This window comes from Pan paniscus, chromosome 3 (assembly GCF_029289425.2).
Source record: "Pan paniscus chromosome 3, NHGRI_mPanPan1-v2.0_pri, whole genome shotgun sequence".
In the NCBI taxonomy this organism is placed as follows: domain Eukaryota; kingdom Metazoa; phylum Chordata; class Mammalia; order Primates; family Hominidae; genus Pan; species Pan paniscus.
The window spans coordinates 59,414,362-59,433,414 of NC_073252.2; the positions used below are offsets into that span (position 1 = coordinate 59,414,362).

General features: G+C 38.1%; 1 protein-coding gene across 1 annotated transcript; it reads left to right on the forward strand.

Moving 5' to 3' along the window:
• The first annotated feature begins 861 nt into the window (after positions 1-861).
• JCHAIN (joining chain of multimeric IgA and IgM) lies at positions 862-11,973 on the forward strand. The gene is made up of 4 exons (XM_003808990.5): positions 862-1,093; positions 5,305-5,428; positions 10,227-10,307; positions 10,977-11,973. The coding sequence occupies exons 1-4, from the start codon at positions 1,030-1,032 to the stop codon at positions 11,185-11,187; spliced, it is 480 nt and encodes a 159-aa protein (XP_003809038.1). The 5' UTR covers positions 862-1,029; the 3' UTR covers positions 11,188-11,973.
• The last annotated feature ends 7,080 nt before the right edge of the window (positions 11,974-19,053 follow it).

The following is a 19,053-nucleotide window of genomic DNA, read 5'->3' on the forward strand; positions in this document are numbered from 1 at the left end:
AGAGTGCAGTGGTGCCATCTCGGCTTACTGCAGCCTCTTGCATCCAAGATTCAAGCGATTCTCCTGCCCCAGCCTCCCGCATAGCTGGGATTACAGGCCCTCACCATGTCCAGCTCATTTTTGTATTTTTAGTAGAGACGGGGTTTCAGCATGTTGGCCAGGCTGGTCTTGAATTCCTGACCTCAAGTGATCCACCTGCCTCGGCCTCCCAGAGTGCAGGGATTACAGGTGTGAGGCATTGCGCCCAGCCAAGTATCTACCAGCTTCTAATTCCAATTCCATGTTTGAGCTTATAAAATAACTGAAAGTAATCAAAATATATTTTGTAAGATATATACAAAATACAGATTTTGTGAGATATATACAAAATACAGATTTTGTGAGATATATACAAAATACAGATTTTGTGAGATATATACAAAATACATATTTTGTGAGATATATATAAAATACATATTTTGTGAGATATATACAAAATATATATTTAAATCTGGTAGCTTGGTTAATTAAGGACTAGTATAAAAAATTAACATAAGATACACTTGGGACCTTAAAGGACTTTCATTTCTCTCCCCTTCCTTCATCTCTCCTCCTTCACTTACCTTCATTTATTATTCTAGGCATGACAAGTGTCAGATGTCTGATTTGAAGACTAATATGAATATATCTAGGTAATAAAATGGAAAATCCCTATTTCAACATTCTTAATGGAATCCTTCCTTGAAATTATTATTAGTCTTCTGGTTTAAACATTTATATAGTGTAAATGCAAAATAAAAATGATTGTATCAAATTATGGTTTTTATTTGGATGCTTTGCAAGAAAATACTTAAATGTGAGTCATACATTTTTCCAGTTCAGCATTTAAACTTCAGACTTCAACCACAGTTGTGATTGCTTTTAGTTTGTTAGCTGCCTGGAGTGTTATTTTAAGAAAGCAGAAGCACCATCATTTGCACACTCCTTATAGATCACACACCTTAACCCTGACTTTTTTTGCTCCAGTTTTTCAGAAGAAGTGAAGTCAAGATGAAGAACCATTTGCTTTTCTGGGGAGTCCTGGCCATTTTTATTAAGGCTGTTCATGTGAAAGGTATGTGATATTTAGAAAATGATCCCAGATCAAAGGAAAAATATAGGACAGATCTGTTTTTCAGTTTTAAACATTTATGCCTATGCTTTGGTTGGCCAGTTAGCCAGCTACTTTTTCCTAACATGCTTTCATCTTTCTATGGCAGTTGTCTTTACATAGATAAGACTCTTTTTATTCTTTTTTCTCTTGTCTTACTTACTTGTTTGCCTACTACAAACTAGAGAATAAGAAATTAGCTAACTACAGATAGTCCTGCTTATATGAATGTCCATATTGAATCTTAAAAATCTATAATCCTTCCCTTGAGTCTCTTAAATTAATATTCTGGAGAAATGAAATAATAATTACTGTAAGTACAACATGGAATGCATTGGGATTTTATTTCCCCAAAGAGGCTGGTATTGGTTTTAACAGCTTTCCTGGATCTGAGCCCACAGATTTATTATGACCCTTTAACAATGTTTAATGTTATACAGGTTGCCTATAAATTGATGACTGAACTTTTGTTATTTTGTTTACTGATCTTTCAAACAACTTCAGAAATGGAATACATTCTGAATTTAGAGGTACAGTATTAAACAATTTTCATTTAGAAGGACACACTAAAATTTGTCTGGATTGTTCCTATCACTGAGTCTGTGGTTCTTATTTCAAGATGAATAATGACAGAAATGTGATTAAGAATAGGCCTTATATATATATTTTATACTAATTTAGCATTAAGAATAACTTTCTAATGATTTAAAATATAAAATATTAGTAAAGCATGTACAATGTAAGTATATATACATATCTAAAAATATATGATATATATAATGGGGCTACTTCCCTATAAACCCTATAAAGTTGAAAGTTGAAAATATCATACTTTCAACTTACAGTGACTTTATAGGGAGGTAGCCCCATTGTAGCTGAGGAGCATACTGAATACATATCACTTTCACAGCATCATAAAGTAGAAAAATCATAAGTAGAACCATGGTAAGTTGGGGACCATCTGTATATAAAACAGCTATCACTTACTGAATATGATATTCTAGGTATCATGCTAATTCCTTTACATGTAATATTCCATTTAATTCTCTCAGTAACCATATGAGAATAAATACTATTATTACTTCTGACATACAGTTGAGCCAGTTGAGACTTACAGAGGTGAAATAACTTACCAAAGTCATACAGCAAGCAAGAGTGTAAGCAGAACCCAGGCAATCTGACCCTATAGCCCGCACTCCTACTATCCTATTCTGCCTTGTGTAAGGCAATCACTTTTTAGTAAACTCATTATGGTCATATCTAGCATATGTTGTTAAATCTATTTTCTTATTTGTTTGAAGTGAATTAAATTTAACAAATATTTATTGAACACCTACTATGTGTCAGATGCTCTTGGAATAAAGTAAGGCACAGTCCCTAATAACAGGTTTGTTAGGAAAAATACTGCCTGTTGGTGAGAGCAAATGCTAGACTCTAAGTCTTGGTGAATTGAAAGTATTTGTACCTTTTCTGACAGCTATGTATTTCTGATAGATATTAGGCTGCCTAATATTTTTCTATATTAACTTCCCAGGTTTCTGGTAAGGAAGTAATCATATGCCGTAATAGAATATAGACATTTTCTATTTAAGACTTAATAGTCAAGTCACTCCTCAACAATCTATATTTTTGGTCAGGCATTATGTGCTCATTTATATTTCATTGAGAAAAAACTTTTAAGAGTCATGGATACACAAGTAGGAAAGAGGACATCATTTAAGTCATTTTACCTCTTTCAGATGTTAATGAGTTATTTCATTACCTTGAATTTACTCCATAATGTTTCTTTCCAATATTACACAGACTGTGTCAGAAGATTCATTAGGAACTTATGAATAATGGTATAATAATGCATTATAAAGTACTTCAAACAATTACAAGTACAATAACAATGGTCTTAAAATGTTTTTGTAGTGGCTCTTATCATTAAGACTGAAATACTGCATTAGGTCCTCTTTGCTCTGGGAATCGTCTCAGGAATAGACTTCCAGTTAAAATTATAACTATTCTGATCATTTAAACTTTATAACTTGAATTCGTATACTAAATCTTTGTTTTTTTTTTTAGTTGAGGCTTAATGAGAGGAATTGTTAAAGGTCACTTAGCTAAAATTATATGAATAAAGCATATTTAACATCATTGTTGTAATTATTATTATTATTATTATTTTTTTTGAGATGGAGTCTCGCTCTGTTGCCCAAGCTGGAGTGGAGTGGTGCAGTCTTGGCTCACTGCAACCTCCACCTCCCAGGTTCAAGAGATTCTTCTGCCTCAGCCTCCCGAGTAGCTGGGATTACAGGTGTGTGCCACCATGCCTGGCTAATTTTTGTATTGTTAGTAGAGACGGAGTTTCACCATATTGGCCAGGCTGGTCTGGAACTCCTGAAGTCATGATCCACCCGCCTCGGCCTCCCAAAGTGCTGGGATTACAGGCGTGAGCCACTGCACCCGGCCAACATCATTGTTATTATTAATTAGCACTCTTATTTAATAGCATTACTTATGTAAAGCTATTATTGAATTTTTAAAATCTGGTAATTTGCCAGGCGTGGTGGCTCACGCCCATAATCCCAGCACTTTGGGAGGCCGAGGAAGGTGGATCACCTGAGGTCAGGAGTTCGAGACCAGCCTAACCAACATGGTGAAACTCGGTCTCTACTAAAAATACAAAAATTAGCTGGGCATGGTGGCACATGCCTGTAATCCCAGCTACTTGGGAAGTTGAGGCAGGAGAATCACTTGAACCCGGGAGGTGGAGGTTGCAGTGAGCTGAGATCACGCCATCGCACTCCAGCCTGGGCAACAAGAGTGAAACTCTGTCTCAAAAAATAAAATTAAAATAAAATCTGTTAATTGATCCAAACCCAGATGATACAAAATTTCCTTTGTTTATTCCTTGCAATACTTATTATCAAGGTCAGGTGCGGTGGCTCTGTAATCCCAGCACTTTGGGAGGCTCGAGACAGGTGGATCACTTGAGGTCAGGAGTTTAAGACCAGCCTGGGCAACATGGTGAAACTCCATCTCTGCTAAAAAAAATACAAAGATCTAGCCAGGTGTGATGGTGCACACCTATAGTCCCAGCTACTTGGGAGGCTGAGGGAGGAAAATCACTTGAACCCAGGAGGCAGAGGTTGCAGTGAGCTGAGATCATGCCACTGCACTCCAGCCTGGATGACAGAGTGAGACAATCTGTCAAATAAACAAACAACTTATCAGACCTCTTTGTCTAATATTCAGATTAGACAATAAATGTTGACATTCAAAGTTAAGGCTTTAATGGTCATATGTGTATTTATTCATTTATTCATTTTTTTCTGTATACAGGCATATTCAATTGAGATTGTACCTCATAATATTTCTAAATTGCTTTTGCAAATTTACAGCACTTTATATCTATATATACTCTACCTTTTAAAATGATTCTTTTTTTCCTTTTTTTTTTGAGATGAAGTCTCACTCTGTTGCCCAAGCTGGAGTGCAGTGGCACGATATTGGCTCACTGCAACCTCCACCTCCCAGGTTCAAGTGATTCTCCTGCCTCAGCCTCTTGAGTGGCTGAGACTACAGGCATGCACCACCATGCCCGGCTAATTTTTGTGTTTTTAGTAGAGATGGGGTTTCACTATGTTGGCCAGGCCGGTCTTGAACTCCTGACCCTGTGATCTGCCCGCCTCGGCCTCCCAAAGTCCTGGGATTACAGGCATGAGCCACTGCGCCCTGCTTAAAATAATTCTTATAAGAAATATAGCCTTCTTTTTTATTGAATCATGTACTATGATAATCTGATTGTTATTATGAAAAGGCAGATAATTGTGGTAGAGAATATTTAAAAGTCTTACAAAATAAGGTTATCTTGGATGAAAACATGCCTGTTCTTAACTATAATACAATTTATACAAAAAAAAATTTAAGTACAAATGAGAGTTTAGGAAGGATGCGAAAATCAGAATTCTTTCAACCCAGATTCCCATAGACTGGTTCAAGAAAAAAGTGAAAATTCCTTTTAGAGTACCTTTGGATTTCCTTCACTGTGATGTAAGATTCTGCTTAGAGAACAAATGGAGAAAGCTGAGACAAACCAACCATAAAACTATTTTTCTGCAGGCAAGAAAGATAAAATAACTCAATACAAAATTTGTTTTCCTTTCTTTTTAATACGTTTACCTTTCAAGCCCAAGAAGATGAAAGGATTGTTCTTGTTGACAACAAATGTAAGTGTGCCCGGATTACTTCCAGGATCATCCGTTCTTCCGAAGATCCTAATGAGGACATTGTGGAGAGAAACATCCGAATTATGTATGTGGCATTCCATATTCCTTTTTTTCCTGTTCTAAGCAGAGATACTTTCTGACACTGAGCATTGTTTGAATGTAATACCTGCCTCTTTACTCCCCTTTTTGCTGTGTAGCACTTTACATGAGTAAAGAATTGAGTCTTATGAATGAGCTTGAGGCAATTTTATTGAAATTAGGGGTAAGAATGAAAGATTACAGCCAATCTAAAATCAGTGGGCTACATCAAAGTATAAACAAAGTTTGTAATCTAGTCATCAACATGCACTGTTTATATGGAGTTATTTCTATTCATTTATTTTTGTTTGCTTGTTTTTGAGACAGGGTCTCACTCTGTCACCCAGGCTAGAGTGCAGTGGCAAGATTACTGCTTACTGCAGCCTCGAACTCCCAGGCTCAAGTGATCCTCCTCAGTAGATGGGACTACAGGCATGCACCACCCCACACCTGGATAACTTTTTATTTTTCTTTAGAGACAGGGTCTCACTATGTTGCCCAGGCTGTTCTCGAACTTCTGAGCTCAAGCGATCCTCCTGCCTTGGCCTCCCAGAGTGCTAGGATTACAGGCCTGAACCACCACGCCTGGCCAAGTTATTTCAATTTGAATCAGAACTTTCAGTTGCCCTTGATCAGTTCAAACTGAAACTTCAGATAACACTAAAGCCTTATTTTGTACCATATATAGATAACTGAGTCTTTTATACTGTAACCAGATGTCTGCATCGAGATAAGGCAGACTGATCACATTAACTAATTTGATTCGATCTCACTTTTAGATTGGATTTCAGATATTCATTTCATTTCACACACAGTCCAGAGTTATATGCTATACAGCTCTTTTTCAATAGCAAGTATGCTAATACTATTTGAGAAATTAGATTTCTATTGGATCCAATCAGTTATAAGTTTTCCTTGTAAACCACTCCTACCTTAATAGTTTTTCCCCAATCAAATCTCCTATAGAAAGAGAACAGAGCATTCCATTCCATTCAATCAATGGAAAAAGTATAATGTGTTTAAGAATTTTGTTTTAAGTTCTGTCTGGGACACTTAATAGTTGTGTGTTTTTGTATGCAAGTTACTTATCTACTTTGAACTTCAACTTTTTCATCTTTAAATGAGGAAAAAAATCATGCTTAACTCATAGGATTATTGTAAAAATAAATAAAGAATATTCCTTTTAGAGCTTATATATTTCTGGGACATATTTAAAAATATTTACTATTATTTATTCACCTAATCTATGTGCCAATTATTGTCACCATCCTGCTTAAAAGTCTTGTGATGGTTTCCCCAACATTGATCTTAGGATATATTACAAATGCCTTGGCTTGATCTACAAAGCTTAGCATAACTCTCAAGATCATCCATTGCCACTTTTCTTTTACTTTATGTTTAAAAATTCAGCACTACTGGGGCTGGGCACGGTGGCTCATGCCTGTAATGCCAGCACTTTGGGAGGCCGAGGCGGGTGGATCACCTGAGGTTAGGAGTTTGAGACAAGCCTGGCCAACATGGTGAAACCCCGTCTCTACTAAAAATACAAAAATTATCCAGGCATGGTGGCAGGTGCCTGTAATCCCAGCTACTCGGGAGGCTGAAGCAGGAGAATCACTTGAACCCGGAAGGTGGAGGTTGCAGTCAGCCAAGATCATGCCATTGCTGCACTCCAGCCTGGGGGACAAGAGTGAGACTTTCTCAAAAAAAAAAAAAAAAAAATTCAGCACTGCTGTAGTGTCTCTATTTCCCCACATTCACAGTGCTTTTACATCTGCTAGTTCCTCTGTTTGAAGAACTCTGTCCCACCCCTCTTAGCCTAGTTAACTCCTTCTCAATGTGCATGTCTTAGTTCAGCCATCACTTCCTCTAGCAGATTTTCTTTGACCACTCAGATCCTGCCCACATAGCTTCGTGTTAGGGATAGAATAGCTGGAGTAGTGGGTAATTGGAAAGAATGGCATACATGACATTGGCACTTAAGCCATGTTGAAGAGTGTCTATCTTACGTTTAAACCTCCAGGAGATTTTTAAAATCTCCTCCATGATCTTCTAATTCATCTTTTTATTTTATGAAATGATTCTTTTTATATTACATTGTTTACTGAAATCAGATAATTCAGATATTTCATGACACTTTGCCTGATGTGTTGATCTTCTGTTCTGATTTCTGAAAGTATATTGCCATTGCTGTGCCATTATGGTATTATTATTATTCTTCTTATCATTATTTTGAGATGGAGTCTCCCTCTGTCACCCGGGTTGGAATGCAGTGGTGCGATCTTGGCTTACTGCAACCTCTGCCTCCTGGGTTCAAGCAATTCTCCTGCCTCAGCTTCCCCGAGTAGCTGGGACTACAGGCACGCACCACCATGCCCAGCTAATTTTTTTTTGTATTTTTAGTAGAGATGAGGTTTCACCATGTTGGCCAGGCTAGTCTCGAACTCTTGACCTCAGGTGATCTGCCCACCTTGGCCTCCCAAAGTGCTGAGACTGCAGGCATGAGCCACCGTGCCTGGCTTTTTTTTTTTTTTTTTTTTTTTTTTTGAGACAGAGTCTCACTCTGTTGCCCAGGCTGGAGTGCAGTAGCATGATCTTGGCTCACTGCAACCTCTGCCTCCCAGGTTCAAGCAATTCTTCTGCCTCAGTCTCCCTAGTAGCTGGAACTACATGTGCACTCCTCATCGCCTGGCTAATTTTTGTATTTTTAGTAGAGACAGGGTTTCATCATGTTGGCCAAGCTGGGCTTGAACTCCTGACCTCAAGCAATCCACCTGCCTCAGCCTCCCAAAGTGCTGGGATTACAGGCGTGAGCCACCATGCCGAGCCTGCCATTATGGTATTATTCCCAACTCCATTACTTACTAAAATGATGTGACTTTGGGCAAGTTACTTAACTAGCCTTTTTCCTAAACTTTAAAAAAAGGGATAATTATGTATGTATGAATTTATACACATATACTTTATAGGGTTGTGAGGATTAAATACAATAATTCATAAAAGAACAGTGTTTGGCTTATAGTAGCCTCTCCTTTTTCTGATATTACTGGAGTCTTTACAGTCTTATTAAGAATAGTTTCATTCATTCATTCAATGAATGTTTATTTAGTAACTGCCAAATATTAAGGGTTGGTGGTGGGGATAAAACAGTTTATTTAAAATATAGTCCATTTCTTAAAATAATTTATAGTCTAACAGGAAACCGTAAACAATTAAAAAGGCAATTACAATTCTGTATTGTAAGTGCTATGATAGGAATGGGCATGGGTTGTTATAGGAGTACTGAGGAGGGGCACCCAGTCCAATCCTTGGGGAGAGGAGAAGGGTGGCAGTGGGAGGCAGGAAAGGGTGTTTGGAATAAGTGGTGGGATGGATGACGGCTGTTAGCTCAATAGGAGTTTGCTGGCTAAATGCGTGTGGGGAGTGAGAGAATTAATAGGTGGGGCAGGTCATTCCAGGAAAAGGAAACAGGATTGCTGTGACGATTATATGAGATCATCACGTAATATGCTTAGCATAATACCAGGCACACTGTAACCAGTATTATATGTTAGAACTGTTATTGTTAAGATGGGAGATGAGAAAAGCATGGTACGTTTGTGGAATTGCAAGTGATTGTTTACAGCTGGCATGCATTGTAGATGGTGACATTGTGAGAGATGAAGCTGGAGAGTTAGGGGCATATTAGGATATGTGCCTTCTATGCTATTTTGAGGATACCCTGTTATCTGTGGAGAGACACTAGAGGTTTTAAGCAGAGAAGGAAATTAAGCTTGCATTTTTAGAAAGGATGTTTGGCAATAATGTGGCCAGTGGTTTGAAGGGGTCAAGACAAAAGGAAGACATTGTTACAATCTAGGAGAGGATAGTGGTGTCCTGAATTAAGGCAGTAATAATGAGAAGAGAGGCAAGTGGATGGATTTCACACATGAAAATAATTAGAATCAACTGGACTATGAGATTGATTAGATATGTGACGGGGGAGGATTCAGGTATGATAGCCAGGTTTTTGGCTTGGATGGTATTTCTAAATACTGAGTTAGGAAACACAAGGTTTTTGTTGTTCCTTTCGGTAGGGAGGGGTGCACATGAGAAGGAATGATGACTTAGATAAAAAAATTTTAAAGTTAATGAAATCACCTGAACTCGTTGACAATCATCTAATTTTTCATGGGACATCACGATGAAAAAGTTCCAGCTTTGCTACTTAATTGTTGTGTGAACTTGGGTGGATCACTAACCTCTCCTATTTATGATTTCCTCTCCTCTAAAATCTGGATAATAATATCTGTCTGTCCATTTCACATATATTGAACATATTCCATATGCCACATACCTAGCTAGGCACTGGGAATACATAAATGTTTTTGCCTCAAGGAACTTACATAGCCCAGGGAAGCAACCACTCTGTAGACAAGCAACTATGATACGGCATTCGATATAATAAATATATATGAGCATTAATGAGACTGCAGAGGAAGAAGTTTGCTGAAGGGTGGGGATAACATCAATGTAATTATTACAGAGGTAAAACGTGAGTTGAGTTTTAAAGGAAAAGCAAAAATTTGCCAAGTCAGCAAAGATAGTTGACAGCGGAGTTGTTGTGAGGTTTATTTTGAATGAGAAATATTTAAAATATAGCAAGTTACTATAAAAATCTGAGTAACGGTATTACTCTAGAGTGCTTATAGAGTACTAAATACAATAAGTACTGTTCTGATGAAATAGTGGCAGTATACTCGTTACCAAAAATAACAATATCTGCATTTCATTGTTTTAACTTTGTTTTCTTTCTTTTCTTTTAGTGTTCCTCTGAACAACAGGGAGAATATCTCTGATCCCACCTCACCATTGAGAACCAGATTTGTGTACCATTTGTCTGACCTGTAAGATATATTTTTTTCCATAGTAATATAGATGTGGAAGTTAATAGCTTTTAATTTTAACCTTGTTAGTAAGAATGTTTTTAAAAATATGTCGGAGTATAAACATTTACAAACATAATCTGAACTTTTGAATACATTAATTCCTATATTAATTATTAGGTATCATAAATTCATAAAACTTTGTCACAGATAAAATTTAGCTATACATTTTTTCTAAAGAAAAAATCACTGGCATTCATAGAAAGGCCAGTTTCTCTTAATAGTTCAATAAGTGGATTTGATCTTATAAACAGGCAGGTGTTTCTTTGGAAATGACAGACTCCAACATCAATTTTTTTTAAAATTCTCCCTTTCTTGTCACTATAAATAACTTATTTAAACAGATATACAGTTGGGAATAAGCCTAACATAGTAGAAATTGCTGTATGGTGTAGATAAAACAATCACATTATCATATCATTAATTATATTGCTTACTTTCAACTAATATATATTAAAGATTGGAAAATCCCATAAGCTATTCTGTATTGTAGAGCTGCTTATGTCTGAAAGGAGTCATCCTTTGCCGTCATGTCAGAGCTGCAAGAACTAATTGATTTTGGATTGAAATGTGTAGTCACATTTTGAGAGCATTTGAGGGGATTGTCTAATACATATATTTGCTTTTCAGCTGTAAAAAATGTGATCCTACAGAAGTGGAGCTGGATAATCAGATAGTTACTGCTACCCAGAGCAATATCTGTGATGAAGACAGTGCTACAGAGACCTGCTACACTTATGACAGAAACAAGTGCTACAGAGCTGTGGTCCCACTCGTATATGGTGGTGAGACCAAAATGGTGGAAACAGCCTTAACCCCAGATGCCTGCTATCCTGACTAAATTAAGTCATTGCTGACTGCATAGCTCTTTTTCTTGAGAGGCTCTCCATTTTGATTCAGAAAGTTAGCATATTTATTACCAATGAATTTGAAACCAGGGCTTTTTATTTTTTTGGGTGATGTAAAACCAACTCCCTGCCACCAAAATAATTAAAATAGTCACATTGTTATCTTTATTAGGTAATCACTTCTTAATTATATGTTCATACTCTAAGTATCAAAATCTGCCAATTATCATGCTCACCTGAAAGAGGTATGCTCTCTTAGGAATACAGTTTCTAGCATTAAACAAATAAACAAGGGGAGAAAATAAAACTCAAGGAGTGAAAATCAGGAGGTGTAATAAAATGTTCCTCGCATTCCCCCCCGCTTTTTTTTTTTTGGCTTTGCCTTGGAGAGCCAGAGCTTCCGCATTTTCTTTACTATTCTTTTTAAAAAAAGTTTCACTGTGTAGAGAACATATATGCATAAACATAGGTCAGTTATATGTCTCCATTAGAAAAATAATAATTGGAAAACGTGTTCTAGAACTATTTACAAAAATAAAAATAATTTAAGGTGAAATCTCTAATATTTATAAAAGTAGCGAAATAAATGCATAATTAAAAATATATTTGGACATAACAGACTTGGAAGCAGATGATACAGACTTCTTTTTTTCATAATCAGGTTACTGTAAGAAATTGCCATTTGGAACAATCCATTTTGTAACTGAACCTTATGAAATATATGTATTTCATGGTACGTATTCTCTAGCACAGTCTGAGCAATTAAATAGATTCATAAGCATATACCTGTGTGAAATAATTTGTTGGAAAAAAGTTTCCTTATGTTAACTTTCGTTATGTAAGTTAACTTGTTATTGATGAACGGTTTGTAAGTATGATGTAATGAAGCATTAATCACAGAACTCATATATGTACATATTTGAGGTGGCTTTGCCATTTTATACCCATAATTAAATAAAAGGGCAAAATCCCCCCTGATAAATACCATGTTTATCATGGCACATAAAACTTTATGGCAGAAAGCCAAGGCCAATTGACATATATATTTAAAGGTACTATGGAAAGTAAATGCTAACTCTGAATTTAAAACAGTGGGAAGATGATTAGTAAGAGTTGGTTTCTTGAAAAGGAATTGTTCTGGTAATAGTCATTTTTAATGACTTCCACCGATTATTCAGTGTTTCTTTAGGGATATGCATAGGACACTGGTGCTTCAGTAGAAACCCCAGTTTTGGTGTATTAAAGATACATCCATTCTTGACTGATCTTTAATCTAGAGTGTGGTTTTAGCCAAGTCTTTGAATTTCATTTCGTCAGTAAACATTTATTAAATATTAACCAAATGCACAGGATTGGTCTGTGGTGGTGAAGTTATGGTAAGCGCCCTTGAGAAAGTCACTATCACTGCTCACTCCCCAGAACTGTGCTTAGGTGTCATCTTCTCTGTGAGAACCACCCTGACTACTTTTTAAATATTTCAAACCCCATTTCTTTATCTTAGTCTACTTCCCCCCAAGTACTTATCTCCCTCTAGCAGACTATGTAATTTACTTATGTGTCATGTTTATGGTCTGTCTCCCCTCACTAGAGTGTAATCTCCACAAAGGCACGCACTTTTGCCCATTGATGTTTCCTTACCATCTGGAACGGTGTCTGGCACATGGAAGTACTCAATACATATTTGTTGAATGAATGAACATGAGTGTGGCTTAGTTGAAGAGATAAGACATACACATAAATAATTATTATTTGGCAGAGCCTGCTGAAGGCAAAGAAATAGCTTCCAAAGTGCTATGAGAATTTATGGGAGACTGCTTCTGAAGAGACCCCTTACTTTCTCCTCATCTTTGCCTTAGTTTCTCGGTGTACCCAGTAGAAGAAGTTTTGTAGATCCACATTGCAGATCCTTATAGGAAAGACCCCTATTCCAGCATTATTACCTCATAAATGCTAGCTGGAAGAAGACTGCAATTCGTAGTCCCACAAGTCTTCCTTCTTTCAGAAGTTCAGTTAAACTCTGATACTACCATACTAGTAACAATTTAGTACTTACTATGTGCTAGGTACCAATGTAAGTGCTTTATAAATATTAACTCATTCAATATAAATCTGGAGTAGCTGGTGACTCTTAAATGAGAGTTATTCAGGATAGATTAAAGCCTTTCTTTAAGTTGTATTCAAACATTTGCTGGTATTAGTGGAACATTTAGAGGGGCACACTAAGGAATCAATGTAAGATGTGGTGGCCATGAAAGGAGCCTCTCAGTTCTCTGCAAGGAATATAATTGACCTATAGTTCTGAGATCCACTGTGTTTGTGCAAGGGACACTAAGAGAGGTCAGTTCCTGGGAGACACAGGACTCTTCTGATGGGGCACTGACTTGGGGACTCCTTTTTATCTTTGCTGAAAATTTCTTAGCACTGCACCTCCAGACATTATCTGTCCAATCATCCTTCCTATCCTCTTTGCTCCACATGGGTAAGACCTGCATCAGGATCCGAAGACTCAGCCTTCTTCGGCTCCCTTCCCATTTTCCCTCACAGATGTTTTCCTAATAAATCTCTTGCACCCACTAATCTCATCTTGCAATTCTGCAGGGTCCAAATTAACACAATACTAATTATGATCTATCTGATTTAGTGATGATAACGATGATAGCATTCTTCAAGTACCAAATGATTTATCTATGTCATCTCATTTTATCCTTACAATAACTTTTTGGGTATTTCATATTATAAATGAGAAAACCAACTAAGTGGATAATTAGCCATTTGAGTGGTTCACTTATCTAGTAAATGGCAATGAAAAGTCTGAATCACTCTGCTATAGTCTTAACAAACATCAATTGAGGCTCTTAGAGAATCATTATGTCCACTGTAACATTTTCTTAAACCTCATGTGATATTTTGAGGTTAATGTGACCAATTCATTGACCTGTCATAAGTCTATTATAAGTTTTGCACTTTTTGCCCCCCTTTTTAATTTGAATTAAATGGATGACATTTTAAAAAGACAGGCATAAATAGGTACAATTGGTGAGAAATGTTTTTCTTCTGCATAGTTCTTGACAAGTTAGCCATTTGCTCAGGTAAGCACACTCAGCAGCAGCCAGATGAAAATTATATTAATCAGCAATAAGAATAAAGCCCTTTAATGGGATTTCCAGGTCTTGGCTTTGGGGTAGCAGTATAGTCTAGTGGATAAATCCATGGTCTATATTGAAATACATACTGTAACATTGGCCAAGTTAATTCAAAGATTGCTTCCTCATTTGAAAAATGGGAGCAAAAATAACTACATAGATTTTTATAAAAATAAGGATGCATGCTGTGTCTGCATATCACTTATTACCACTGTGGTAGCAATTAGCAACAATCCATAATTTACAGTTGTTATTATGTGTTAATTTTCTTTGGCTCTTCTCCCTGCCTAAACAACAAATAAGAAAATAATGTAAATATATGTGAATATATATTGGGTCAGTGATTTTCTGGGTTTTTTTTTTTTTTTTTCAGACGGAGTTTTGCTCTCGTTGCCCAGGCTGGAGTGCAATGGTGCAATCTTGGCTTGCCGCAACCTCTGCCTCCTGGGTTCAAACGATTCCCCTGCCTCAGCCTCCCAAGTAGCTGGGATTACAGGCATGCGCCACAACGCCTGGCTAATTTTTTGTATTTTTAGTAGAAGACGGGGTTTCTCCATGTTGGTCAAGCTGGTCTCAAACTCCCGACCTCAAGTGATCTGCCTGCCTTGGCCTCCCAAAGTGCTGGGATTACAGGCATGAGCCACTGCGCCCGGCAGGATCAGTGATTTTTCAAACTTTAAAGTGTATGAGAATTACCTGGAGGACTCATTAAAGTAGATTGCTGAGCTCCACCTCAGAGATACTGATCAAGTAGCTCAGAGATGCAGCTGGAGACATTGCAGGTCCCACAAATTCCCCAGGTGCTACTGAGGCTGGAAATTACAGGGGACCCACTACTTTATAATTGTAAACCTCCACTTCCATCTAGTGGTTGAGTTACAAAATACAATGAATATACGTTTTTAACACGCATTGTTTCATTTAATTCTCCTAACATTGCATAAAACAAGTACTGTCTTCACTTTAAAAATGGTAAAACTGAGCTGTGAGGGTGATGAAGTAACCTGCCTAATGTTTTTCAGGTATTTGGAGAACTGATGATTAGCTCCAAGGCTGTCAGACTCCAAAGCCAAAGCTCTCAGTCAGTATGTTATCCTGTCTAAACATCCTTCAAACCATCTTCCTCGGTAATTCCACTTCTGAGGAAATAACCAGAAATACAGACAAAGAGAGATAGAGATATCTATTACAATGTGATTTATAATAGTGAAAATTCATAGGAAACTTTAAGTCCATCATCAAGGGAATGGTAATATAGGTATACTTCAAAATATTTTACATACAACCGAAGTGAAATATCATGTGTTTTAAAATTTATGGAAATTGATATACAAAGTGAAGAGGAAAATGTAGGATTTTGCATAAAGGAGTGACTTTAAGAAAATTCCAGGCTGGATGTGGTGGCTCATGCCTGTAATCCCAGCACTTTGGGAGGCCGAGGCGGGCGGATCACAAGGTCAGGAGATCGAGATCATCCCGGCTAACACGGTGAAATCCCATCTCTACTAAAAATACGAAACAATAGCCGGGAGTGATGGCCGGCGCCTGTAGTCCCAGCTACTCGGGAGGCTGAGGCAGGAGAATGGCCAGAACCCCGGAGGCGGAGCTTGCAGTGAGCCGAGATTGTGCCACTGCACTCCAGCCTGGGCGACAGAGAGAGACTCCCTCTCAAAAAAGAAAAAAAAAAGAAAATTCCCTACACATACATGGGAAAAGCCTTGAGGGAAATAGGCCAAAATGTTATTTTTTTGTTTCCTTTTACTTTTTAGTATAGAATGTTCCAAATATTCTACAAAGACTGTATATTTTATAATTAGAAAAGTGTTAATCATTATTAAACTTTTAATATCAGTTAATTAATACATTAATATTAATTTTGGTGAAATTCTAAATATTTATTCATTTGCATAAGATAAAGAGAGTGGTGTTTACTTAGAATCTACTCTGTACTCAGCACAGTGTTATGAGGGCCACATAAGAAGAAGAACTGGGTCTCACTTTTTCAGTTTTCCTATTTCTTCTATAGGCAAAACTAACACAGGAAAAAATTAGCACACAGTATAAGACACATTTGTGATTAAATATTAAAGATTGGCTGGGCATGGTGGCTTACAACTGTAATCCCAGCACATGGAGAGGTTCAGGTGGGTGGATCACTTGAGGCCAGGAGTTCAAGAAAAGCCTGGCCAACATGACGAAACCCCTGCTCTACTAAAAATACAAAAATTAGCTGGGCGTAGTGGCCCACGTCTGTAATCCCAGCTACTCAGGAGGCTGAGGCATGAGAATCGCTTGAACCAGGGAGGCGGAAGTTGCAGTGAGCTAAGATCGCATCACTGCACTCCAGCCTGGGCAACAAAGCAAGACTGTCTCAAATAAATAAATAAATAAATATTAAAGATCATGTACTGTGAGCCTTCAGGGAAGCTGGGTTGTTAGGACTGGGGTAATCTTGGAGGAGATGTTAACTGAATGGGGCCTTTCCTGATGGAGAATAGAACCTTCTAGAACTACATGAGCCAAGCAATGAAAGAGGAAGAAGCATAACACAAATGTCAGAATGGAGACAGGATCAGCCTGCTCCCGTTTCTCTTTCTGTCTTGAATCTTTCACTTATATGCTTAATTTATACACATCCCCTCAAATTGGTGATAGTTTTTTCATTGGTCAAGACCTTTCTGTTCCTTCCCTGGTGAGTGTGAAGTTGCCACTTATTTAGAGGGAGCAGCCTACCACTTTGCCACCCTTACCACTTTGCCACTTTGTCCACCGATTGATTGAATCACTACCACCTGGGAGCATGTTAATACCACAGAATGGTGGGCTCTGCTCCAGAGCCTCTGAATCAACATCTGCATTTTAACACAGTTCACAATCATATACACATTAAAACCGGAATAATGCTGGCATGGCATGCAACACTGTCAGAAAACAGCCTGAATCCAGAGGCAGCTGCCAATGTGGTTTAACAGATGAGGGATGGGACTGACAAGGTCTTCTCTGAACAAAATTTTGTTTTCTTTTTCTTTTTCTTTCTTTTTTTTTTTTTTTTGAAATGGAGTCTCACTCTGTCACCCAGGCTGGAGTGCAATGGCGTGATCTTGGCTCACTGCAATCTCTGCCTCCCGGGTTCAAGCGATTCTCCTGCCTCAGCCTCCCAAGTAGCTGGGATTATAGGGGCCGGCCACCATACCTGGCTAATTTTTTAGTATTTTTAGTAGAGACGGGGTTTCACCATGTTGGCCAGGCTTGTCTCAAACTCCTGACCTCAGGTGATCCACCCGCCTCGCCTCCCAAAGTGCTGGGATTACACGAGTGAACCACTGCACCCAGCTGAGAAAAAAATATTTTTACTGAGTTAAACCACAGCAAATACTGTAATATTTTCTTAAAGCTAATGTGGCATTTTGGGGTTAGTGCGACCAATTCATTAACCTGTCATAAGTCTATTATATTGCTTGCACTTTTTGCCCTCTCTTTTTAATTTGAATTAAGTGGGTGACATTTTTAAAAGGCAGGCATAAATAAGTACCATTGGTGAGAAATGTTTTCCTTCTGCACAGTTCTTGACAAGTTAGCCATTTGCCCAAGTAAGCAAACTTAGCATCAGCCAGATAAAGATTATATTAATTAGCAATAAGAGTAAAGCTGGCGGCCGGGTGCGGTGGCTCACGCCTGTAATCCCAGCACTTTGGGAGGCCTAGATGGGTCGATCGCCTGAGGTCGGGAGTTGGAGACCAGCCTGACCAACATGGAGAAACTCTGTCTTTACTAAAAATACAAAATTAGTTGGGTGTGTTGGCCCACGCCTGTAATCCCAGCTACTCGAGAGGCTGAGGCAGGAGAATCGCTTGAACCCAAGAAGCAAGGTTGCGGTGAGCCGAGATCCTGCCACTGCACTCCAGCCTGGGCATCAAGAGTGAAACTCCGTCTCAAAAACAAAACGAAACAAACAAACAAAAAAGAGTAAAGTCAGCCAGTCGCGGTGGCTCATACCTGTAATCCCAGCACTTTGGGGGGCCGAGGCGGGCGAATCACGAGGTCAAGAGATCGAGACCCTCCTGGCCAACATGGTGAAACCCCCTCTCTACTAAAAATACAAAAATTAGCTGGGTGTAGTGGTGCGTGTAGTCCTAGCTACTTGGGAGGCTGAGGCAGGAGAATCGCCTGAATCCAGGAGATGGAGGTTGCAATTAGCCCAGATTGTGCCACTGCACTCCAGCCTGTCTCAAAAAAACAAAACAAAAAAAAACAAAAAAAAAAAAAAAGAGAGAGTAAAGCCAAGTAAGCACATTCAGCATCAGCCAGATAAAAATTATATTTATCAGCAATAGGAGTAAAGCTTTATATAGTGCAGAAAGGAATGAGATAAGGTTATTTGGATAAGCTCAGAGGTAATCACTGGTCAAGCTCTGATGAGGCACAGAAACGGAAGTTGCTGGGTGCTCAGGTGGATGAAATGGGGGCATCATGAGAGCACAGAACCTTGCCTGGGATGTGAAGGGATCCTGAGAATAGCTTTATCTATTTCACAATTACATCTTTGTCAAATTACAGATCAGCTTCCTCTTTGCCTCTTCATTTGAAAATTTTTCCTCTGCCAGCATGGAATTTTGCTTGTTACCAGTTGAATCCTATTTCTAAATCTAATTGACTGTAAATTCAAAGCAAGAAGAAAAGTTTCAGTGGCTGATGTTATTGGACTAGGGGTGAGGT

Bases quoted from the DNA above. Each gene is read 5' to 3' on its own strand.
- JCHAIN (XM_003808990.5), top strand. From the start codon at position 1,030: ATGAAGAACCATTTGCTTTTCTGGGGAGTCCTGGCCATTTTTATTAAG. The intron at 5,429-10,226 runs GTATGTGGCATT...CTTTTCTTTTAG, and splicing joins GAGAGAAACATCCGAATTAT to TGTTCCTCTGAACAACAGGG. The intron at 10,308-10,976 runs GTAAGATATATT...TTTGCTTTTCAG, and splicing joins GTGTACCATTTGTCTGACCT to CTGTAAAAAATGTGATCCTA.